At 37.4% G+C, this 26,361-nt stretch overlaps 1 protein-coding gene and 1 long non-coding RNA gene across 2 annotated transcripts in view; one reads left to right on the plus strand and one right to left on the minus strand.

Moving 5' to 3' along the window:
• LOC132073036 (uncharacterized) overlaps nt 1-26,361 on the plus strand; it is a 165,015-nt gene that overhangs the window by 40,119 nt on the left and 98,535 nt on the right. The window lies entirely within an intron of this gene.
• Nucleotides 261-24,691, minus strand: TXNRD1 (thioredoxin reductase 1). Its single transcript, XM_059472150.1, has 14 exons — nt 24,638-24,691; nt 22,351-22,476; nt 19,209-19,281; nt 18,973-19,092; nt 18,044-18,186; nt 17,799-17,914; nt 16,217-16,442; nt 14,089-14,181; nt 12,303-12,379; nt 10,532-10,688; nt 8,390-8,497; nt 6,929-7,024; nt 4,709-4,843; nt 261-1,578 (listed from the first exon to the last, which is right to left on the minus strand). The coding sequence occupies exons 2-14, from the start codon at nt 22,441-22,443 to the stop codon at nt 1,516-1,518; spliced, it is 1,500 nt and encodes a 499-aa protein (XP_059328133.1). The 5' UTR covers nt 22,444-22,476; nt 24,638-24,691; the 3' UTR covers nt 261-1,515.

Here is a 26,361-nt window from a genome sequence, read left to right on the forward strand (position 1 = left end):
CGTATAGGACATCAGTAAAGAACCCAAAAAAGCTTTGCCCATCGAAAGAACTCACAGAGATTTGTTTTTAACAAAAAAAAAAAACATCTTCTCTACACCAATGTTGCCAGAGGGCAGTAAGTTTCTCCTCTGAAAGAGTAAAACAAACCTCTTCCTCCAAGGCATGTGTCTGCCATACGAAAAACCACAAGCTACGAAGGGCTGGTTCATCAGGAAGGGAAAAGCAAACAGCATCTTTTGAAAGAGTCCAGCTTGCTCTGGCCAGCTCCACGGGTCTGCTGCTCGTTCTGAACATCTTCCTGAAGGTTTTCCAGAAGAAGGTTCTCTTTGTGGTCAGCCTTGGCTGTGAACTCTGTCCAAATCAGGATCTTCAGTTCTTCAGCTCCTGGCTTGAATCCACTTCTGTGGTCACTTCAAAGCAACCATCAAATGCTACGCATACAGGATTTTTACCCAGTACAGCAATTTTGCTCCTCTGGTCTTATCAAATTAATTTCTGCTCTGACACGAGGGGTCACCAGATATTACAGGGACCTGCTGAAGGTCTCCATGGTGAGAGAAAGATGAGAATCTTGTTTCTTGATCAGAAGGCTGGATTTATTGATATATGATATATAACACATTATGACTATACTAAATAGAATAAAGAGAGAAGTTGCAGATGCTTGCTAGGCCAAGAATAGAAAGAAAGAATCTATAACAAAGTTGTGTCCAGGGACTCTGTCCCTAGCTTGCACTTGTGATTGGTCCTTAATTATAAACATAGAAACATGAGCCAATCAAGGTGCATCCCATTGCATTCCACAGCAACTGATAACAATTGTTTACATTCTCTTTCTGGGGGCCCTCAGCTTCCCAGAAAATGCAGAAATCTGAAAGAAAGGATTTCTGTGAAAAAATGTCTGCGACAGGTACTAAACTTTTTTCCAAGGCTATTTTCTTCCTCATGATCAAACAAGTAGAACTTGCCCTCTATAGGCACGTGAGCTGGTAAAATGTATGCTCATGAGGAGACCTTGCATTTGTGTGTCATGATCCAGAACAAAGGAGCTGTTTTATCTCATACAACTACCTGAACTTGGGAGGAATTTTTCTGTGGTGGGAAGTTCTTTGTTCTGGAAAGAACTAGAAAGGAATGTTCATGAAAGAAACTAGAGAGGAATAAAGCCAAATCAAAACAGTTGTTTTCCAGCTGTGCTAGCAGTTCTTCCATCACTGCCCACCAGATAATGCAGGCTTCAGGCTATGACTTCATGAAGGCATTTATTAAATGCCCTGCTAATCAGCAACTCAGCAGTCCAGATTCCCATTGTATTGCTAATTGCCAGCCAGGCACCACAAGTAACCAACTCCCACAGAGCTCTTCTCACTAAGATGATGCAATGTCCAGGTTAAGCTCTACACATTTCTGCAGGTGTCCAAGGGCAATTTCTCCCAATATCTTCTGAATTGCAGGAGTCAGACACTGTGATGAAAATCAGTCTCTGGCAATAGCAATTATGGGGGAATTTAACCTCAGCATCCACTCACAGTGGTGTTTTCACCAGAACGCTTAGTCACAGACAGGGTGGTGAATACCTTGAGACAAAAAAGAAAGAAGATTCTCAGCACGGTTAAATTTACATTTTTTCCTGGAAGATTAAACTGGGCATGATGCTCAAAATCGGAGCCAATTCTTAAAGTAAGAAAATAATGAAAGTCCTACTTTTAAAATCCTTGTCATTAAACAGCACACACAAATTACTTCTGTTCTCTTCATTTAACTTATGTTCTTCCTTTTACAGTGGAAAAGAAAGAATTAAGGAAGTCACATGGCTTTATACCACTTCTCATCTTAATGCTCCCAAGTTTTTACAGTGGGAACAAGCTCAGCAATAATAGACTCCAGTACACCTAATGAATAAGTGTCTTTATGGCTCAAAGAAAACTTCTTTGCTGGGGAAAGTGAAGTTAACTCAAGACCTGGGCATTTGGAGAGAATTTTGCCTTTGTGCCTTTCTAGCCATTATAAAAACATGGAAGTGATTGTGGATAAAGACATTATGTCTGGTATCTGTGTCCTCTTGACAACAGTTATGGGAACACTGAGTAAAACTAGTTTGAAAAATACCAGTCTTTACTGCTTTTAAGTCACATTAAAAAAAATATTATTCCTAAATAATTATTGTAAAATTAACAGATTAGAATTTGGGAAGAAAAAATAATTCTACAAACATTTGCTTAATACTGGTACTTTACTATGCAAATAATTGCATTGTTTTGCATACATACAATATAGAAAGGAAAAACAGAAATCAAAACCACTGTTATCTAAATGTTCCAGAGTTGCAATAATTAGTTATCATCAGAGCTATCTCTCAGGAAGAATAAACTTAGCACAGAATATAGTACATACACGTTTCAGCTATACAAATAACATTGAAGTATCTAAAGATAATGGGGATCAGAAAGACTTATATTTCTTTAAGTGGTTTTGCTGCATTAGGACTGCTAGCAGGTCTTCAGAGGACAACATCAATAAATGATAAACCTCTTCCACTTTCTATAAGCACATAAAGCATTATCCACAAATCAGGAAGACAAATGCATGTCTAATGTATATGGCATAAGAACAGTGACTTATCTAAAACATAGTGCATGTTTTGAGAGAGGGGTTTGTAGACTTCATTTCTGATCCACAGCCTGACAACATATGGGAGTCTTCATTTATTGTTATTTCATTTCAAAAGACCAAGATTAAAAACCACAAAATTTATCTGCTTTCCTCCTGGCCAGACTGCAACCTCCAGGTGCGGGAGGGGATCACACTGCTCCCTAGTAAGCCAGCTGGAGTAATTTGAAAATTGTTTGAAACAAGTATTTTAGATAGAATTTGTTTTTTACTTAAGGGAAGACAAAACCTTAGATCCAATGGCTAGAAAGCCATCATTAGCTACCCGGAAGAATCACCCCAGCTTTCAGGACACAATTTCTCTTCATCACAGATGATCAATAGTAGCCCCCTGAATTTCAGGCAGCACAGTGCAGTTGAGGCTGAGATGTAATTCTCTGTAGGGCTGAGGTCCTACCAGTTCTGTGCTTGCAGTTATTTGCACTCAACCTTGCAAGAAATTCCATTCTGAGCTCCTGTTTTCTGCTGAAGAAAATGCTGCTTCAAGAAGAGAAGGAAAATCTGGCTCTAATTCATAGACAGTGAAAATGGGACCCTCAGTCTTAAAGTTTTCTTCAAGTGGAATAAAACCATGTTTCACAAGAGACTCAGCAATTAATTAGTACTAGTGACAGTGAAGATGTCAGCACTTGACCCTGTAACACTGGTCCTTCCTGTTCAAATAGACTTCATTTTCTTTAACTTTTACAGGGATGTAACAAAGATAACGGTGATATTATCCATCATTCTATTAATCCAATATGCTCATTTCTCACAAATCCCAGTTTTCAAGCATTTTTCTAATCAAAGAGTGCCCTCTTGCACTTTGATTTTTATTTACTGCTCAAGAGATTAAATTAAGTAAAAGCATAAAAAACCCTTTTGAAGACTGTCACTAAAAATGATCAGTGTTTCCTGGAGTTTTTAAATAGCATATTTTTCCTGAGCCAATTTCTTCCTCCCCCATTCAAACAAATCTGATTATCTGAAATTACCTCCCTGAATTATGTCTAATCATCACTCTATTCAGTTTCTGTTTTAGCAGCTCAGATGTCCAGAATAAATTATGACTCTCATCCTCTCTTCACACTGCATATGCTAATACCCCACTTCAGTTCACAGGTTTGAATGCTGCCCTCAGAGATCCCCCTCCACAGGCCCCCTGGGAAGACAAGGACCTGCTAGCCCTCTTCAAGGGCCTCCAAGAATACCATTAAATGGTACTACAAAGAACAGAATATATTGTGGATGCTTTGTAGAGGATTTAGATTGCTAGCAGTCCATTAATGAAGTCCTTATTGCGTTGCTTTTACTAAACCACCTAGAAAGTAGGAAAGAAGAGAGGTGGATGTCACTTCTGCAGAGGAGCATTCTGGTGCTCCCTTGTACTGCTTTACTTCTAACACAACCAGAGACTCTGTATGAAGACTTACACAGGTCATAAAAAAGCTTTCAGGGATCCTCAGCTAATATAAACTGGTCCTAATGCTACTAAAATCAATCTCTGATTTACATCTGGAAGGAGCTGTTCCACACCTGCTAGAGAAAATTGAGCTCTTCATTCAAGAGGAACAGCAAGATAAAAAGTAGAAATATTTGTGTGGCTTCCTTAATTGAAAGCCTACATGATAAAGAAGAGATCTTTAAGAGGAGGGAGTTTAATAGAGAAATTGTCATGTAACTGGTCCCCTTTCCCAGCACTAGTTTGTAAGCCTATTTTGGGTGCACTAATCTAGCTTTAGCAGAAATAGTATTTGAAGCCTTCATAATCTTGAGTAGGATAAAAATTCTATACGTCCCAGTAGAGAGAGAACTGGATTAAGGGAAGGCATAAACTTTTCACAAATGAACACAATTTTTAAAAAACAATTTAAAAAATCACAGACTAAGCCTAAGTGTTAGAATTTTAAATATAAAACCAGATAATTTCCTCTCCTTTCCTCCCCCCACCTTCCTGCAAATTTGGACCTCTTTAACAGAGCTCCGTTATTCAGATTTCTAACACCTTACCCCAGAATGCCATGAAAGCTGGGCTCTGAGGTGACTTTGTATACAAACCTCTGCACAGATAGGATGAATTCCTACAGTGCTGTCCAGCTGTTCTTTTGTCAACCCACATTTAATAGCAGCTGCAAACCCTTGGGTGACCTCTCCAGCATTTGGACCAAGGACATGGAAGCCAATGACTCTCTCCTAAACGTCAAAGACAATCAAATGCAAGCACAATCATGAATTCAGTTCTCTTTAGACAACGTGTAAAGCTTTCTTATTCAGAGTATATAATTTAATCAGCTCACAAAATGTATCACAAATTAATGTAACCACTAAAATATGAATTATAATTAGCACCAACAGATGTGCGGCCACGTAATTTAGTTCTCTCTCTCCAAAGATTCAACTAGGAACTCAGGAGATTTTATTCAGGTGAGTTATTCCACTCATGCCAACAGAACATTTGCCTAACTAAAGGTGAGCACCCTGCATTAAGGTTTCCAGTATGAGGGCCTGCGGTAGGTGGCTACAGGGTCTGTATCTGTTGAAGAATTTTCAGTTTGATAGCTGTTCACAGAAAAGGACCACAAGCTGAAGTTGTGGCCAACCAGACATGGCAAGAAGTCTATTCTAACTGAACTGTCAATGACTCTTGTGGCAGTGTTGGTTTTCAGTGGGAGATAATACACTTAAGAGACTGGCAAAAAACCCATCCAGTTACAAGGAATACTCTATACTCCTCTCTATACTCCTGTTCAATTGCAGAACACATTACACTGCACATACACGCTCAGAAAACATCCAGCAGAACAAGCTGTACTGACTTGACCTGCGTTTCTTAATGAGAGAAACATGAAAATTTAGCACATCACTTGCTGTGAGCTTTAGTGGCCTTCAGGAAATTCATCAGTTTTTGGTGAGCATAGATATAGGTCAGTTGAGTATCAAAAGTTATCTGCTCTTCCTGCTAAATATCACATATATTGGGTATAGTGAATACTACTGAAAGGTTATTATTCTTTCAGTAAATCTAAGGACTGAGATTTACCACAGGGTTTATTTAAATAAGAAAAGCTCTAATCAGGTAACAAGTAAAATGGAATTATCTTAATTTTCCTTTAGAAATATTGACATATGTCAAAATAAAACCATAGCAATGAAACCAAGGCAATGAGAGATTTAAATAGTTACTGAACTATTATTTTTTTTCCAGGGTAACTTTCAACTCTACACCTAGATGTTTAAACACATTTCAAGTTTTCAAGACAAAGAATGAAAAGAAATTAACGAAACACTTTAAATCACCATTAAATCTTTGCATTTTCTTAATTAGAGCATTTCTGGATTAGAGCATGGCTAAAGGCTCTAAAATACCTTCCACACTACTGCAAACTCCTCCAGAAAGAGGAGATGGACAGGTGTGCAAATTTTACAAAATTTTGACAAGATGCTTAGAAAGACGGCAGAAAGAAAAATCTGTATCTAAGAAAGATGAATATAAGTTAAGTTAGTTTTGTTTTTTCTCATAGGACAGATACGCTACCATCTTAACAGGAATATATTTTAATAGAATATTACTCTTCATAATAATTTATAGTAATAATAATAACATCAACTACAGTTTATTGAACAGATCATGATCATTCTAAGATGGCCACACCAATTCTTCTAACCAATTACTAGTTTTGCTTTTGCTTCAGCGGGTACTGTACATTTCCATGGCCAGGAAATTTGATCCTAGTCCAAGGATAATCATGGTATTATCATCCTAAATGGGATTTGTGCAGGGAAGATACATTATCCTGTTAAAACAAGCTCAAGAATTTTATGAACACATGCAAATTTGGAGTGGTTACAAGTTGTGATAGTTTCTGAGAGACCTCAATTTCAGAGAGAAGAGTCTCCCAGTAGAGAATGTCCAAGTCTGGGGCAGAGAGAATAAACCAATAAAATTTCTAACCCTTTTTACCTACATTGATTTGCTCTCTTCTCAAAGTTAATCAACAGTCTTAAAGATCTCTACTTCTTATTTTACATATATGGAAGAAGTATCATATACAAATAACAATGGCAGAATTTTGTATTTTACTGGGAATTGGTTTTGTATACACAGAAATATGCATCACTATAAATATTTATTACACTTCAAAAGGTAGGCAAATTTAAATTCCTTTTCATTTGTTAAAAACAACCTATTTATAGCTCTTGTGTCATCAACAGTTTTATGATAAACATTTAGATATTGTTTTCCCAGGAAGGAAATAACTTATGTTAAGGATAACTTACATTATCTTGAGTATTGCAAATTATCTTTGCATAGCATTTGTTGTTATCTCTGGATGGTACAGTCCACTCCAGTGGCCAGAAATGACTATGGTACACCTAGAAATAAAACACAGGTTAAAAAAAGAGTCGTAAAATTTCCAAGGAGAGAACATGATCTTCCAAAAGCTGCCCGATTATCCTAAATAATGAGCTATGTACACAGCATTTAGAACATCTGAAATTATGATGATACTCTTTTCCCTCAATGAATGCCAAAGACAGAAGTCTCTATAAACCAAGTACTAGTGACATCCAATAATTTAAAAATGAGAAGCCATAAGAATATTACACTTCCAGAATATTACACAGTTCACCGTGTTCTTATAAAATTACAAAATCACAAGTGACTCAATAATCTTATTGAGGCTTGCAAAAACCTTGCAAAAGCCAATAAGGTGACACAATAAAGAGGTCAGAATACATTAAGTGAGGACTTAGCCAGAGCACAAATGCTTCTGTGTGCATATTTTAAAAAATAAAATGCTTTCAAAATCAAAAGTGCATTTTCAAGAATAAACGGTCCAGTGTTTCACATATAACACCAAGAATTTCACTCAACAACAAAAATTTGCCTGGGTATATACAAACTTTGCAGGGAGAAAAGAGTCTAAGACTTTGCCCTGTGGTCAGGTTTACAGTATTTTTCACACTGCTATTTTGAGTTTTATTTACTTATTTTCCTCCACAGTTCAAATCGGAAAAAGTCAGCTAAGAGGGGACAAGTTCTCAACTTCACGCACTACCACTTACCTGCTTATTTCTGTAAATAATGCTCCTCAGGTGGTATTTGCAGGACATAAAAGTTCAGTTTATTGTGAGACTTCCTCCCCTCATGCTTTCTGTAATGTGGTCAGTATAGCATTTTGGAAGAACAGCCTCAGACACTAAGTGCTTGTATTTGTCTGATTTTACTCTTGACCAGCAATCCCAGGGAATGAAAAGGGATTACTCACATGAGTATAATTAAGCACATACGTCTTTTTACAGTCAAAGGAAACAGGAAAATGAGCTAACATTTGGCTTTATAAAGTAAAAATCACTATGGTAAGAAATTTGCCATGCTCTAGGTAGAACAGCTCCACTTTGCCATTAAAACCAGTGTATTGTTTCCAGCATATACCCAGTTTAAAATTATCCTGAAGTATTTTCAGACACATGCAAACCCTTTTTCTAATTTTTTTTAAACCAAACATTCCACCTTTAAGCCTCCTTTTGCCAAAAATAGAACATACCTGCAATTAGAGCTATTGGAATTGAAGATTATTTTTATAACATGTCTAGGAACAGCCAAGGAAGACAAAACATGTACCTAGTCACCTCCGTCCTTACATCAGAGCACAAAATGCTGTTTTAATTTACTCTTAATATTATTTTAAATTACAAATTGGAAAAATAAAACCCAGGTGAAATTAAGGCATTTACCTCAATGTTTTCCTCCCCAAATTTCTCCACTGCGGTCTCTTCAGAGTACCCACAGGCTCCATACTCCAAAGGAGTAAATACAGTAGTTGGAACATTCACATAGTCACACTGTATGGCATTCAAAATAAAATGAAAACCCACACAACATCAGTAATAAAATCAGCATACAGTAGTCTGAAATACAGCAAGAAAAGCTTGATTATTCACAATTCTGAAAGCTCTTTTTTCTTTTAATTGTCTTAAATTAAGGTACAGTTTTTTGTTTGTTCATTACAGAGGTGCTAATTAGAGCAAGAAAAAAAAAAGACAGCTTAAAGCCACTCAAACATTAGTAGGCATTGATTAAATGGAAAAGGAAATTCAGTGCCCTATTTAACAAATATACCAGATCACAGGCCAAACTGGACATAAAAGTTACCTGTTCAACCACTTCTAGGAAGCATACTATTTTTAGTTGGAGATGCTGCAAGGGCACCACTACCATTCAAAACTCATTTTTCATCAGCTGTGGCCTAGGTGATGCCAAAAAACCAATGACATGTAGTACAACCATCTGGGGGGACAGTGAAAACTTGTCACTTCTCCCAGTTTTGTATCATCTCCAAACTTCCTGAGCATTGTTCTCAGCATCCAGATCCATTAGCTGTTAAATCCATTAGCACTGGAACCAAGTCCAAGCCTGTGGCACACCACCAGGGACTGGCCTTCAGCTGGTCTTTGGAATGCTGAGCCTTTAAGCTTGTCTGTTCAGCCAGTTTTCAACCCACCTCACTGCCCACTTACCCAGCCTGCAATTCATCCCTTTGTCCATGACAATGTTATGGAGGCAGTGTCAAAAGCTTTCACGAGACTCAACATAAACAAACATACTCTGCTCTTCCCATATACACCAAATGAGTAATTCTGCTATAGCAGACTAGCAGGCCAGTCAGCTCTATTTCATGTCTAGCAATTTTATTTTCTACATATTTCAACTCTAATTAATTTCCTTTGTGACTGGGGATCAACTAAGGTGCTGACTACTGTTCTTGCCCCACCTATCCATAACACCTCATTATATTTCAATCACCTTCTCCAGATTTGTTACAAAGGTAGTATGAGCCACACTCCCATTTTTTTAAAGTAGTTACTCATTTCTTGGATTCACTGAATAAGAATCCTTCCTTTGGCAGCATGGCAATTTTTGTACCTTGACAGACTTATCTAGCATAAAATGTAAATTAAGACATATCCATAGCATTGCAGCAATAAAAAAATCTGGCTTCTGCTACAGTTTCTTAAACCTTGTCTGGCTATTTCAATGACATTATGTGCACTGATTCAGGGTTCTGTTACTGCCAATGTAAGACAAACAACTCGATCATGCTCTAAATCTGGCTGATAGTTGAACTTGCTATGAATACAGCAGGCTCTGAAAGGGATAAACCTTTATGGTCATGCCATATGGTTATGAAGGTAAGACAAGTACCCATATCAGTGTAACAGTTCTTTAAAGACACTCTCCTTTCCTTCTGGTTTAAACATAAGGTGTAAATGAGTACCCACATTACTCCCATTTGAAAAACCATAACCTGGCTGAAACCCAGAACTGCACTAGTACAAAACATGAACACTGAATCAATTAATTCAACTACTCAGGTATAAACATGTGCTGAGTTACTGGTACATGTCATCTTCCTTTGTGTCCACATTCAACTACAATTGGGACTGCATATTACATTGAAAACATACAGATGAGAAACGAAAAAAAATCATTAAAATAAGACTGAAAATTAAGATCACAAACTCCTATTCCACTCTATTTAGGGACCGTAGGTAGGTTCAGCAAACTGCCTTTGAATTGGTGTTAAAGCATTTAACAGGATGGGAAAGAATGATGACTTTTAAGGAAGGCAGTAGAATTGAAAACAAGTTAAATGATCTCTGTAATTTCATTATCATTGTACTTTGAGAGAAAACTAAACCCTCTTAATAGGAAAAAAAGATACTACTGCTTAATCCACAAGGTATTAATTTCATCCTACACAATTAGCCAAACACATCTGCAGTAATATCTTTGCCAGGGGAAAATTAAAATGATCATCAAAGCTAATCCTTAAAATTCTACTGGGTTTTCCACAAGCAAGCAGACTGGTTCCTTACCTTAGTGGTTGTCCCAGCATAAAGCCTCTGAACTACCAACCTTCCTGCCTGGATTGCCACCGGTGTGAGTTCCAGCTTGTCCTGCAGGATATCTCCAACAGCATAGATATACGGAACATTTGTCTGCTCCTCATCATTGACAGGAATTTTTCCTGTTCTGCAATTGGAATTAACAAGAAAAAGATCCAAGTCTTCTGCTGTGAAGGCTGGAGGTGTAAATAACCTTGCAGGCCCCTTAGCTTTAAGAGAAAGACTTGTATGTGAAGTATGAAGAATTCATATTCATAAACTTACAGTCTTGGGCAGGAATATAAAATAGGGCAAATTTGACCAAAACTACAGAAATTCACACACTGGACAAGGAGGTAGCTTCAGAAGCCGCAATTCATCTCCTGAATCACTGAGGTGAAGCATAAACCTCCTCCTGAAACACCTTCTACCACCAGCTGAACTGTGTACTGGCAACTTTCAGGAATGACAGGAAGAGACATTTTCCCACTCCTTTTGTAGGACAAAACAATTTTTCCACTACTGAAATTTCAGTCCAGTGGCTGAAGCTTTTTACAGAAACTTATTTTTCAGGCTTCTACACAGAAACAAGTCAAGCTGGTACATACCCTACCTAAGGAACAGACAGCAAGCTTTTTAGATGTAAGTGCACTGAGCTAATGGAAGTTTTTAATTATTAATATTTCCTACTTCATCAATAAATGAAATAGTGCAGTAATCACCCCAGGAAACACATGTAACAGGGAAACCTAATCAGACAGACACAGAAACACAGTTACTTGAGAAACCAGCAGCAATTCCCATATTAAAAATCCAACTTCCTCAATTTTGCACTCACTAAAAATTATACAGTTTATGCTAATATCTTTATAGTTCATTCTATTAAGCTAGTAATAGGTGTCCTGACATCAGAAAGATGTGTACTGTTCTACAAACCAACATGGATCTGCCAATTTTGAGTGGACCAAAATTTCCACTTATTTGGAATATCACATTGTGCCCCTTGACAACATCAGTTGCTGCATTCATATATAAATACTCTGCATTGGTCAGGGTCATGGTCCCTTGTTTTCACTTCAAAGGGAAGATCTCTGAGGACCCACATTCCTGCAAGATGTTTTAGTTACCAATATTGAAAACGTTACTGATAGCTCCACTCCCTGGTACAACAACCTCACTACATTTAACATCAAGTACTCTTCTATAGAAGACACAGATTGTATCCAAGGGTTGATTAAAGCCAAGAAGTAAAACCCTCCAAAACCTAAAACACATCAAGAATTTCATGTGAGAGTTTAAGGAATGCTACTTGAACCTTATCTTTCAAAATAACATATAGTAGCTTTTACATTAAAATTTGAACAAAACTCACTGTTCTAAAAGCCTGTATGAATGAACAGATTTTTGTTCCAAGAGGTGATAAAAGCAAGAAGATGAGAAAAAGAGAGTATAAGGAACAACTGACAGATCCTAGAAAACCCTGTGGCTGGAATAAGCTAAGATGGACCTGTAAATCTAGAAAGAATGAAATAGACACTTTTTTTCTCCCAGGAATTAGAAACTGACATTTCAGCAACAAAAAAGCAAATGTAGCAGTACCATGGGAGAAAATGCAGCTATCTGCTACATGTTCTCCCATCCAAGTGTACAGAAACAAAAACCAAATTTTTCCTCAAAGATTTGGGTGTCTCTGCACTACTACCATTGTGGCAGCACATGACACAAACTCAGCAGTGAGTGGTACACAGACATCCGTCCTTACCTTTCATTGATATTCACTCCAACTTTGTCCAAACCAATTTTTCTTGTGCATGGATCTCGTCCAACTGCCAGCAGCATCTGCGAAACAGCAATGCACATGACTGATTTTTAGAAACCCAAAAGTGCATTTTCTTTGGCTATTATCTTCTATATATACACTAGAGATTAGTATCTAAAGCTTGGTCACAGTAAGGTGAATACATTTGTTATCCATTGTACATTCATAGAGTTTATGACAAGCCATGTTACCACCATGACCTAACAATACCAGGTTTTAATGCTAATATTAAAAACAGGCAAATAGCTTTCCCTTGAGGAATACTCCAAGAATATTCTAAACCAATCAGTTAGGGACAGATTCTTTATTTCCTTACAGTTTTACACCAAGATATTATCCCGAATCCTTACCAGAGCAAGTGACATCAAAATGCTCCATAAGGAAAGGGCTCTTTAAGAAAGAAACTCAGATGCTTAAGCAAATAAAAATATCATAAAATAATATTTTTTATCTGAAAATATAATTTACTTATATAGGCTCTCAGTCAAGCACTCTCAAAGAATATTATTTTTTTAATATTATTTGTTTGAACATTTGTCAAGGCTGAAATCCCATCCTATCAACTCTGCTAACTTAATAAATCGTGTTCCAACTTCTACTATCACAAGGAAAATTGCTACATGCTTTGTAGTCTTGGACAACTGCCTGGATAACTAACAATGCTTTTCATATGACAACTAAGAACTGTCCCGAAGGAATCCCAAGATCTCCTTCAAGTCTTACAGATGATCAAACACACCACATCTTTAGAGCTGAAGGTCTTATAATGCAGCACACACAGCTCTCAGCTCTATGAGGAGTGACAGCATTTCAATGACGATGTAGCAAAAAGAAACCAGAAGTTTCGTTAATAAAAGGATGGAATTGATTTCCTTCCTAATAAGCTTTCACTATTATGGACTAGAAAAACCCCAGTATTACAATCCTGTAAAACAGCTCTGCTGTCATTGTTAAACTTTCTCACAGTATTGGCTCCCAGATGCACTGTGTGTCCTTTATAGGGGATGACTGATGCACTGTACAGCTAAACAAGGTCACTGGCACACAGTATTTGCAGTCTGAAGTCCCAGGCTGGCAAAGGCCTGTCTTATGCATTCTGTGTGGTTCCAAATACTCTATTCACAATTTTTTTTTTTCCTTTCAGCATCAAGGCCGATGAAAATGAGTGGAGTGAGGTGTGATGGAAACAGTCAATCAAACATACAATACCATGCCTGCACGCTACAATTTTACTGTCTTAAGTGTGTAACGACGTTTCCTGACTGACTTGCCACAGGGCATTTGCTGTGTTTGTGAAGATTGTCAAGAACAGGTCTTGAGATGACATGTCATGCATTTGTTTAACTCCTGTACTGACCATTGTTTTGTGCTAACAACAAAACATGCCCTAATCACTATGAAAGCTATTATAAATCATTACTTATAATTTATTACAAATATCTCACAGGGAAAAAATCCTGCAACTGATTCCACAGGACCAAGCTCATCTACACCCCTAAGCTAAGAAATAGGTTTCAAAAGCATGCAAACTGATTTGCCAAGGCAAAATAACCATTGATTTGGGGACTTTTATTTCCAGATTAATTACCTGCTGAGTGTGTGCAATTAGCATATTGTAATGACTAAAATAATTTTTAAAAATCTAATGTGTGGATAAAAACACCCCACAAAATATCAACATTTAATGGAAGACTATTTCACATGCTTCATGCATACAGACAGGACTCACAGTATTGTATTCCACTTCAATTATTTGATTCCCTGTTGTGGATTTGGCTGTAACTTTCAGTATTCCAGGAGTTCCTTCCTCAACCCGCTCAACCTACAACAATTTGGGGATTGGATAGGGTAAAAAAAAAAGTTTCATATAAAAATATACCAATCTATGTTTTCCCACCAAATATCATTGAGAGAGTTTTAACCATGATCTAAAATAAGGCACTCTAAAAATTCTTTACATTTCTACTTGCATATTTTAATGTGGTTTTTTATGTCCCTACATTTATTTTTATGACCAAGAAAACAAAATGTCATTTCTGTTTTTAAAAGTGGTCTCATGGTTAAGTTCTTGTCCAAGTCCATCACATGACCTGGGGACATATGCCCTCATTCCTGTGGGGACAGAGGACACAAGTAGGAAGGAAACACCATCAGACATTTTCTCTAAGTGCTGGCATCATTCCCTCCACCCATGGGAAGCTACTGTCATAGAAAAGCCTCATCAGTACATACAACAGACATGTAAGTGTGCAACACTTAACATAATTCTGGGAAATTTTAGTGTTCATCCTACAGATGAAAAGGTACTTTTCAACAACACCCTTGTTCCTACTTCATGTTCAATATTTAGAGGCAGAAAGAGCAAAGTTTCTGATAAAGATTTTATTTCTGTCCATTATTTATATTTAGAAAAGCCAACTGTGCCATCCTACCAACCTTAAAGGATCACTGTGCTAAACTGCTCCTATTCAAAGGCAACGTTATTTATAATAATTCAACTTCTACCTTCAAAAGTCCCAACAAAGGGTTTTAATAAGCACAACATGCATAACTTCAAACACAATGTCTGAAAGAGATGAGAAAACCTGCTAAAAACCTACCAAGCAACTTAAGCTGAAGGATATTCTCAATCAGAAACAGGGCCAAATATTTTATTCCCATTGAAATCAAAGACATATAATGACAGGACAGGGCAAAATACACAGAAGTGCTTTTTGTGATGGTGGCGATGAACTGCTTATCACAGGATGCGTCTGGAGGAGCCTGTTTGCCATTTAGTTGAAATTATCTGCTTCTAAACACAGCTTCCCTCTTTCTCATTTCCCATTAGGGCTTACAAAAGGCCATGTCTGCAACAAAACCTAGATAATCATCCCTACTTTTCATACAGCATGGGATTTATGCAACAAAAACTTGCATAAAAACTAAGTTCCTGGAAAGATCCATTTTGTCTTCTTACAGCAACTCTCATTCTGTGAGAGATGCTCAGACTCACAGTACCAACTGGCAAGAGCATTTTTAAAGCTGCTATTGATACTGCTAAGAATGGAAATGAACAGTCTTCACTGAATTTTAAACCCCAAAGTGTTAAAATCAGCAGCACACTGGTTTAACACCAAATTGAAATTGCTTAACACATGATTTGCTATGTCAAAATAAGTAAGGACTATGGTGAAAAAAACATAAAAAAAATACTGTTAGCACCCTCTTAAGTCTTTGATAGGTCAATTTTCCATTGGAAAATTAGAAAAGCTCCAGAACTCCTAATTTGGTTTAAATTTAACCTGAATTTACCTACACACGTACCTATAAATATATGTAAGTAGCTGCATGAGTACTCTTACTGAACTCAACAAAAATTGAGCAAGTATTTAAGGACTCTGCCAAGTAAATTATACAGATGATACTTCTAAAGACCATTTACTTTTCTGGATAGTCGACTAATCCTCAGCATATAAACAGAATTTGCTGGCTGAAAATTTGAAAATTGGCAATGAAAAATTGAATTGTTTTTGATGCACTGGGCCCTGATCTTCGAGGAAATTATGTATCTGCTTAATTATGGGCCTGCAAGAAGAACCAGGATAAGCAGGTGTAACATTTTCTGTGTAACATAAACTAACCTAACTAATTCTGATAAAAACAGTGAATTTCATAATCTCATAAAATTTTCATATTAAGATTAATTAGTTCAATTAATTAAGTTTCATGGAGTTGGTTTAAAACAAAAATTAACCCATTCTATGTCACAGCAGATACTGTAATGAAAGTTCAACTTTTGTATTAACTGAAATAATTTACATCTTAAAACACTATGATGGGTACATCCCAATCAATTGTAGTCACTTTGAGCCTACCTTGATTGGCACAAACTCCCTAATGAAGTTGACTCCATGTTCTTTCATATATTCACCAATTCTGTTTGCCATGTCCTGGTCAAATCCTCTTAAGAGAATGGATCTCACCATTACAGTGACATCTAATCCAAGGCCTGCAAGAAATCCTGCACACTCTAAGGCAACATAGGAAGCTCCAACCACCAGGGTTCTCCCTGGACAGTAAGGCAGAGAGAAAAGGTCATCACTGGAAAAAAAAAAAAAAGAGGAATAAGGAAATTAGAGGCAGTCAGAAAAATGTAGTGTGCTTTATATTTATATAATTTTTTTCTGTAAGAATAGAACTTTATTCCTTTCCCTGTTCACAAAAAACACCCTGCCTAATTTTTTGGGAGTTCATCTGGAATACAAAACCAGTGTATGACAGATGAAAAAGCTATATTTAGGAGTACACATACAAAAAAAAGGAGTATGAAAATTCTGAATCACCACAAAAATGTGGAGAGTTTTTTTTAACAGAAATTTAGGACAAATTGTTGAAAAAGGTAGGTGTTTATTTCCCCTCTAAATCTTGCTTTAAATATTTTGCAGCAAATTTAACTCCCGAGAACTAAAAGTGGAAGGGGTTCAGCTTTAAGATAAAATACCATCATCACTTTGAAGACTTATCATTTTGCTGAAGCATTAGACACAGTGCCAGATATATACACAACAATAGTAACAGGCAAAGATAGAAGTATGAAATTATGGAAAACATGCTCCTTTGTCTGCTTATCATTTCTTTCATGCTTTCTAACATGCTTCATCAAGCTACATCAGTTCTACCACACTTTGGACCTAGGCTATAAAACTAGGGCTTCTCGACAGAGCCAGGACTCATGGAGGCACCACATTTACACACTTAGTGTCTGACAGTACAATTCTGTGGATATTTCACTCTAAAATAAGTGTCCCTTTCTCAGCGTGATGTAATAAAATGTGATTATGCAATTAAAGGCTGTGGCATAGCTCCTATACCCCAAGGAACTCAATGAAGATTACACAGATAGCCTCAATCTGATAGTCTAACTCTGGGATTTCTCAGTCCTCCATCTTGAAGCTACTTTAAAGCACCACTTTACAGGCTGTATTACCTGTCATCTTTAATTTCATTACCACTTATTAAAAGGGAAGCACACCACTTGGTGTTTTGGTTTCAGAGGAATTGTGCCACTTATTTATTTCACTGGTATAGGTTTGCCAGCCTGTAATTCCAACCTCTGTTACTACAGCAAATAACTTAAAAGATACTCTGATATGAAAACACATTTAATCTTCATATAACATTTTTGCTTGGCATTAGCAATTAACCAGACACTCAAAACCAGTTTTTTCCAAAACTGAATTATCTTCACTGAGTAGCTGGGAAAAAAATTGTGCTGAATTTCAAGACTGCCCTAATGCATGAGGACAGATTCCTACCAACTTCATAACATCAGCACCTATGCTATTCCCACTTTCCCTAATATCTAAGTACAGAGTTTTCTTTCAAGTAGACTGTGCTTCTCAGTATGGGGAAATATTTACACACAAGGAATGACTTTGTATTCCTCCCTGTTTTTACCTGGTAATGCAATATTCTTTGTCTCCAGGTATACCCAGGTAGCGTGGTCGTTCACCAGTGGCAATGATAAATGTCTCAGCTGTGTACAGCTTCTCAACTCCCTTTTTATTCGTTGCCTGCATATAAAGTATTTGTGCAAAGTGAGCGTTTTACAATCCCACCACAGGAAAAATTATTCTATTTGAGAAGTATCTCTATTCAGACAGCACTACAGGAAGACACAGCAAAGAATGACTATGATGTACCTTAATTGTGTGTGGCCCGACAAATTCTCCATATGCATTCTCATATGTGACCTTCTTGTCTCTCAGGGCAACCCGATAGCCCCAGTTCAGTGAACCAATGTAATTCTGAACAGATTCTGTCATGATCATCCAGTTGTGTTTGACTGTCAGCAACAAAAGAGGAAGGTTCACCTTTTAGTCTGAGTTTTTCTTTTTCCACAACAAAATTGCTATTCTCAAAGAGATTATTTTCATGACCCAGTCTTCCTGGGTTTGTCTTACTTCTGTTTTATTTCAGGGTAAAGCTACTGAAATTCAAAGAATTATATTCAAAGATAACGTGAGAGGTCACAGTGCAATAGGTATGACTTAAAACATTGAAAATTAAGACTTACTGAATTATTGACAGTTTTATATTGACAAATATATATTTACAGCTGTAAGAGGTGACATTGCTCAACAAATGAAGACAATGCATGTCTGAGAGGTGCCTCTGCATGCTTCCAAAAACAGGACTGCAGCCTAAATAAATCATAATCCCATAACCATGCACATCAGAGATAATAAAAAGTAAAATCCATCTTCTTACACAGTAGTGATAGACACTTAGGGAAAGGAAATCCTTGCTTGTAACTATAAGAAGTTTATGCCAGTCAACATTCTGGTGTATTCCCTTAGATGTTTTGGAAGAGCACCTTACTGTTTTTTTTCATACAACAGTCTCATCAATTACTAACATGATCAGGAGCTATTAACAAACATAGAAAACATGGAAGCAATAAGCCCCATGGCTTTAGACTTGAAAAGCACTTCAATTTATGTGTAAGCTCTCCAAAGTTACCTCACATTGTTAAAGCCAACATATGCTGCAGTGCAACGTGCTCCTGATTATGAAGCACCTCAGGATTTTCAGTGCAAATGACAAAACTGGAAAAAGTGTCCTTCTTTACCTTCTTCTGTAAACTGCCACCCAAATTTGCGTGAATCTTGCAAGGCTTGTCCCAGTAAAGCTGCCTGGTGCATCAATTTTTTAGGTATACAGCCCACATTTACACATGTTCCTCCAAGACCTGAAAGAAAGGAACAGAATGTGGTTTTCACATCAGTGTAGCAGATTTCAAACATGAAAATAAGAGTCTCTGAGCAAAGCTCCTTTATAACAGGATTGCAATGAAGAGAAATTTACCCCACGAGCTTCCCTGAGGTGTAGGCATGACAAAGTCCAGCACCATCACTTTCTTTTCATATTTGGCAGCCTCCTGCAAAACAAATTAAATAAGACACATTGCTAAATATGAGAAGTTAAACTTGAAGCAGACAATAACATCATGCATTGCTGAAAAGCTTTGTGACTTTTAATTAAGTAACAGTGAATGATTTGCAAGGGAGCAGACAGTCATTAATCTTCTGAATTCACCTGTGCATTCAGTAGGAAAAAGAAGCTGAAAGGCAAAAAAAGGCATTCATCCTACTACAAAACAACATGGCACCAGCTGATACGCAGGAGATTCTGTGAGTCCAACCTCCTCTTCACTCCTCCTTCTTGTCACTTTGTTCAGACTATTTCCCAACATACCCATTTACTTTTAACCTACTTAACAGATTCCTAATTAATCCAGTTTTCCCTTCAAAGATGGTTTCTCCAGCATTTGTTTGAAAACACATCATAAAATGACACAACCAGTCATATGGCCAAGCATGACAGCCTTAATGACTCTATGATCCTATATTCCCCCTAAGTTTCACTAGCAAATCTACAATTAATGCCTGTAAATGATACTGAGAACTATCCCATAAGATGAAGCAAAATAATTTTGCTACTTGCAGTAGTCACAACTATGCTGGCATCATATGATAAATTCTTAGACATGTGAGCAGTAACAACTACATGAGCAGGCCTTGGGTTTGGTTTAGGAGGAGCTGGACAGCTTTCAGCATTCTGTTACCGGTAATACTTGTTAATCCAAAATTTGACAATCAGAATTTCAATTTTAAATGAATCTTACTTATTTGCAAAATGCAAATCACACTACAAATAACACAGGCTGTAGACACTTTCAGAAAATATTGCTGTACTGGATTTCCACTTTCAATGAAGATCTAGTCTGGCCAAGAAGCTAAGTCCTATCCATTAGCAGCACCTCTGAGAAAGTTCCTCAGAAAGGCACTTAGGGACTGAGACGCGTCATTAAATCTCCTTTATGACGACAACTCTTAAGCACTGCTCCAAAGAGCCTTAAGCAGGGTTAGCTAAGCAGAATGCATGGATTCCCAAGCTTCCCTTTAACTACATGCTCACATAACACAACACAGCATTGCATCGCCACCTTGGTGGAGATCATACACAGATATAACCATTTCTGAGTGGGCTGAGTGATCTGCCCACAGCCACAAACCTGCCCTGTAGGCTCTCAAACCTTTCAGGGCTCAGTGCAGTGCTGTGGGAATGCAGCAAGGCTGCTTAGGGAGCTATTCTGTGTGAGCTGAGAGGAGGGGCCTTGCACCATTCTGAGTCTGTAGCTGAGTTGTACCAAGTCAGCCTGACAGTGTTTGCATTCCCTGTGGAGAATGGCCTCCAAAGGAACAAGATCTGGGCACAATGTAGAGAGGGAGATGTGCACACAAAGGTGCAGGTTTCAGAGTGAAAACACACATCTAATCAGTCTGGGTAAACTGCTGCAAACCTGAGTGCAGGTATCTGGAACTTTGTATGAGAGCTGTGTAGCTGGGTTTTTTCTGTTTTGGTTTGGTTATTTTAAAGCACTGTCAGTGAATTATTTTTTTAAAAATTGAACAATCTAAGTAAAAGTCAGAAGTATATGTGTGTAAAACAGTTTCACTTCAACTTTATTAAACTGATTAGAAATACATACATTACTACTGATAGGGATGTTGACTTTATTGATCTACCATCTTCTGTTCTACTAAACAATCAGCTGAGAACACTGAGAATCAATATACTTCACATACTGAGTTGAAGGAATTAGGCAATTTATTTTCCTACTGCACACTTTTTCTATTCTACAACTGAAAAATGATGCAATAAACATCACTGTGTCAGTTAGTCTTCTTATAGAAAATTCAACTGCTGGCTTCTTATTACTGCAAACTATTTTGCAATACTGCAAACTCTATTTTACTCTTGTTAATCTCTCCTGACCCAGAACATCTCCATCCTCTGAAAATCAGGACTTGGTTCTCTTTGTGGTTCTTAGAACTTTCATAGGTCTTTCCTTCAGTCCTCAATCCTACACCATGACAACAGCGCCCCTATCACAGGAAAGCAGTAAACTATGAAAATAGATGGATCTACAATCCATCACTCAGCCCTGCATATTTCCATTATAACAGAAGTACTTATAAGGGACCAGGGTTCACTGTGAATTCAACACTATTCTGAAATATTTTCTCCTTATTTTCTTTCACTGTGCATGACCTCCTCCACTTCTCAAGAACAAAAGAAATGCTCCCAAATGGAGGAATAATCCAGCTCCAGGTCTTGAACAACAAAGTAATTTTATTCACAGGGATGCTCAATTCACTTCTAAATAGCTAATCCTACCATAGACGGAAGAAACACCATGTGCCTGACTACTGATGTAAAGGAGAGTTGCTAACTTACACTAAATTTCTTCAAGTTTAGAATATTTGGGATTATGACAGCTCTAACAGCTGGTGTATTTTGTACCAGCTTTTAAAAATTTTATTTAATTCTAGATATGCTTCTAATAGCAATTTCCTAACAAAACTCCATAATTCATCTGGCTACAGGAAGGAAACACCAGACCCTGGAAAGGAAGGGTGAGACCATAGCTCAAGTATAGGCAAAATCTCAATTTATGCTACTATGTAAGCTCAAAAATTACAGAATCTCTCCCATTGCCAAGAATTAAAACAAGATACACAACTGTGTCTGAAAAGATACTACTTCTATACAAAAGTAGATACCTCCTTATGGTAATTTTGAATAGAACCTTTTCATTGTTGAGTTGAGTTTAAATTCAACTACTAAAACACTATTAAGATATTTACTTGCTGTTTTCCAGCAGCATCATCTCCCATAAATGGGGACCAAGTTTAATTCTACTAAGGAGTTTTAGGGAATATTAAGGAGTATACCATGTTTTCCATCTTCAGAACATAAAGAAAAGAATATTGAATAATTGGAACAAACCAAAATGGTGAAAAAGTGAAATAGTGAAAGAAATTTCACCGATCAAACAAAAATGTTATGCCCCTACAGTGTTAAAGATACCAAAGCCAAGACACTGGGGATGTCACCCATCTACTTACTAGGAAAGTATAAATGTGTATTTTCCTCCTCATACCTTGGCAGCTGCCAGACCTCCTGAGCCTCCACCGATGACAATGAGATCATAGTCATAGGAATCTGGCACCGGCATAAACCCATTCACTTCCATTGTCTTCTGAGGATTTTCTTCTTCCTTATGTGCCTGAACAGAAAAAACAAAAAGTATTAGGGAATATTGAAACATTACCTACAGTAGTCATAAATTAGTATTTTCAGTTGCAAATATTGTGATAAGATAACATAATTGCATCAGAATTTTCTGAGCTCTGCTTTTAATTAGCTTTCAAATTCATCTTTCTAATCCATCTATGAATAGCTCTATACCTGTCAGATACTGAACTATATATTTTCTTGTTCATTGGAGCACTTGGGCTTCCTTGCAGAACTTAGTTTCCCACAACAATGCAACCCTAGAGCCTCCTCATACTGTATACCACGATACATAAGTGCTGACACAAGCATTCGATTAATTTATTTTATTCTTTTCATCTGCCCTGGACTTCCCTAATTAGTGTTTTTCTCCTCCTCATGCGTATGTTTGTAGGAAAATACAAAAATCCTGTGCAGCACTGTACTAATCCTCAATAATTACCAGCCTTACTAACTGAATGAACAGAACTGAATGAAGAAAACCATGTCTGAAATCTGTATTTTTGTAATATGCCAGTGTTTATCATCTCTTTGGTTTAGCACAACTTTTGCATTAAATGGATTAAGTGTGACCACTATGGTTTCACAAAAGACTTATTTTTTTAATCACAGAAATCACTACCACAGAAAAACTACCCATTAGTCCTAAAATGCATTTTGGCAGTTTATGCCACAAACAAGGCACTCTCTTCATATACACTTTCTAAAATGAGCCTTTATACTTCATTTGTGAAACTCCAATTTATTAGGGCTTCAGACCTTCAAGCCTTTGGAGTTCTGGCAAAATTCTCAATGCCTCTCAAATTGCAGGACAAGACCTGGAGTGAGTAAAAATCAGATTCCTTAGCTGATGTAAATCAGTGAGCATCAACTAAAGTAATGAAAAAACTTTTAAGACCCAACACATCAACTAAGAAACCCATACTTTGCCACTTTACAAATATGTGTTTATGTCTGTCTAGCTTGGTAGGACTTGATTCGGTACTACTGGAATAGCTGTGGCAAATCAAAGGAAAGAGGAGAGCCCAAAAAGTTTCCCTTGTCTTTTCATCCTGATTTTGTTTTGCATTAAACAGCCCATTCTACTGTTGCCTCCTCAGAGGTTATTCCCTCTCCATCACCCTCCTCTGAGGTTTGATTAGTCCCTCTCTATAACTTGGTCTGCTCTACTGACTGCTGCCAGTGCAGCCATCCCACTGACAAAAATCCCCTCCTGCTTAGATGAATTACACAGCAATGCCAGGAGAAATTCAGGCTGCATATCTGTCTGCACAAAGTTAGATTGTAGTAGTATTTCATAACCCCAGGCAGCATGTTAACAGTAGACAGAAAACCTAGAAAACACCTGAGACCACTGTGAAGACATCCAAAAATACCTCATTCTCCTTCCTCTTTTCCTCCTGCTCCACCACCCCTGCCACTGAACCTGCTTTGCGCTTGATTCCCTTTTTTCTATTTCGCTAACACTGCCATTAGCCAGGATCAAACTTCCTACCACAATAAGAGCAGAGGGGCATGTATTGTACTGTGATATGCAGCTTCACTTCATTTGTATTTAGAGATATAAAATCAGAGAAAGGGTGCCTTTTCAAAGCACACCTTGCTAGCTTAGTGGAAACAGGACAGTGTGCCATATAAGGGGAGACTAACTCCCCCACAGTCATCAGACCCAGCTACCAAAAATGGTATCTTGATGATGAACAGAAGGAAACCACACCAACTACTCATTTGCTTAGACTACTTTTATCATGCTACTTTTTTTTTCTCCTTTTAAAAATGCTTTGTTTTCACATCGATTGTGAAACTTCAGCTTTTATTTCCTACTGTTTGGTTCATTTCTCATTAATTCTTCATAATAGCTCTTCATGAAAATATATTAAAAGCTTAGATTAGACAAAGTAGATTACAAGCTTCCTCTCTTCCTCCCAAACCCTGCTTCAAAGCAGCCAGGCTCTTGACAAGCTCCACATCCCATTTACTGGGGGAAATTCTTCATGCCATGATCCTATCCTGAGAACAGATCATCTCTACTGAAGAGTAGAGATGAACTCTCTACTCTCTCACCCATGAACTACAGATTTTACAATAAATTCTATGCACTGATTATTTTTCAATGTCAAAAATTACAGACTTTGAAAGGTACCTCCCCCTACCTTTAAAGTTCTCTCATGATCTCCTGTTTGCTTCTCCTGTGCCGAAACAACGGGCTGGGAAGTTTCTGCTGCTGCTTCGTGCTGCCCTTCTTGCAGCTTCAGGGCTCCCCCTGTGAAATCAAGGATAAAATAACGTAGTGTCTGGAGAGATGTCTTTTATGAGTGTTGTGCTCCTCGAGAGAAATTATCTGGGGGTGTGGCCTGGCAGCTTCATCACTTCCTCATCTGTGGCATGTCTGTCCCAGGGGAGAGTTTCCTAAGGTGACTCATGACTCATTTGCAATGTTAGGATGACTTGCAATATTTTCCTGCTGAATAAAATCCCAAAAAAGAGTTGGCTGCGATTTCAGAACTTTTGGCAAATCTAACAACATGACTGCATCAAAGCAAGGAAATCATATTTCCTGTGACTAAGCCTGAAACTTCAGTCTTAGAAGAACATGATAATCTTTATCTTTCTTGCCCAGAAAGTGACATGTAAAGTCTCATACTTTTTAAACTTAATTAAAAGTTTTTAGTTTTCTCCTGCAATTAATTGCCTGGAAACTTCTTTCAGTTCAATGTATTGATAAAAAGGCTGGGAAAGATCAGTGTTCCCACTGGTCATAACAGAGTGCTTATATATATATATGTATACCCAATATAGAAGTTTAAGCATATTAGTGAAAAGAAAAAAAATCATATTTACACACAGTGAAACTTTATTTGATGTGGTATTGGAAAAGAAAAACGTGGATTGAAATGAATTATCAGCTCTGCCTTCCTCCACATAACCCTGAATTACATTATGCTTAATTTCTAATAAATGGGTTAGTACACAGTTGTTTGTACTTAATCACATACATACTTTGCACTGTACAACCAGCATTAATTAGCAAACCCTGACATGTGCCCATACTTAGAGAAACAGCCATACTGAATGCTATGTATACATTCCTTGGGCATTGAGCCCACAAACCTGAAAAACATTCACATACAAATTAAAAAAGGCAGTCATTGAAAACTGGTCTGTAATCTTGTAATTTCTGACTTCTTCTCCGGAACTTGTTGCTAAAATTCCTTTATCTCACAAAGATATTGGGAAGAGTACTTTGGTGATGTTGGTAAAGGGGTTTAAAGATCAGAACTCCTAACAGTAATATTAGTGATGGATACTACTTTTCCTGTTCTAGTTGGGGAATACACACATGTAAAAAAAGAAAAGCAAGAACACAGGTTTTGAACAGCCTTCACAAATTTTTGCTTTGCTATATTATACTAAAGTTACAGTCCTGTGTATCCAAAGCAACAGAAGGAATATTTTATTCCTGCAAGTTTGAACAATCTGGGGAATTTTCACCTAAAACTGTAGCTTCAGTGAGATAAAATCTAGACATTAGCCAACACGGGCACTTGTATAAATATCTCTAATTATTTTCAGGTAGATCTGTGCCAGAGGTACCAAGTTTTAGCAATAGCCCCAAAACCCAAAGGCAACCTAGCCCCTGGCAAAGACTTGAAAGAGTTTGTATGTTGGCTGGCTCTGCTTCTGGGGGCCTCTCCCTTGTTGGTTTGGGCAACCTGCCACAGGCAGCATGACAAAGCAGAAAGTGCTATGTGTGTCACCAGCTTGCTCTCCATAGAATTCCACCTGTTAACAGCAGTTGTGATAACCCAGAGTCCTGGTGAATAATTGATACTTTCCAAAAACGAGTCAGCAGACACATTTTTTTCAGAGTGAGACT

This window comes from Ammospiza nelsoni, chromosome 5 (genome assembly GCF_027579445.1).
Source record: "Ammospiza nelsoni isolate bAmmNel1 chromosome 5, bAmmNel1.pri, whole genome shotgun sequence".
Taxonomy (NCBI): Eukaryota; Metazoa; Chordata; class Aves; order Passeriformes; family Passerellidae; genus Ammospiza; species Ammospiza nelsoni.

Excerpts from the sequence above, each read along its gene's own strand:
- TXNRD1 (XM_059472150.1), bottom strand. The coding sequence starts at position 22,443 with ATGGAAGTGAATGGGTTTATGCCGGTGCCAGATTCCTATGACTATGAT. Across the intron at positions 14,182-16,216 it reads GGGAGTTTGTGCCAATCAAG|GTTGAGCGGGTTGAGGAAGG; the intron begins GTAGGCTCAAAG and ends AAATTGTTGTAG. Across the intron at positions 1,579-4,708 it reads TTCATCCTATCTGTGCAGAG|GTATTCACCACCCTGTCTGT; the intron begins GTTTGTATACAA and ends TTTTGTCTCAAG.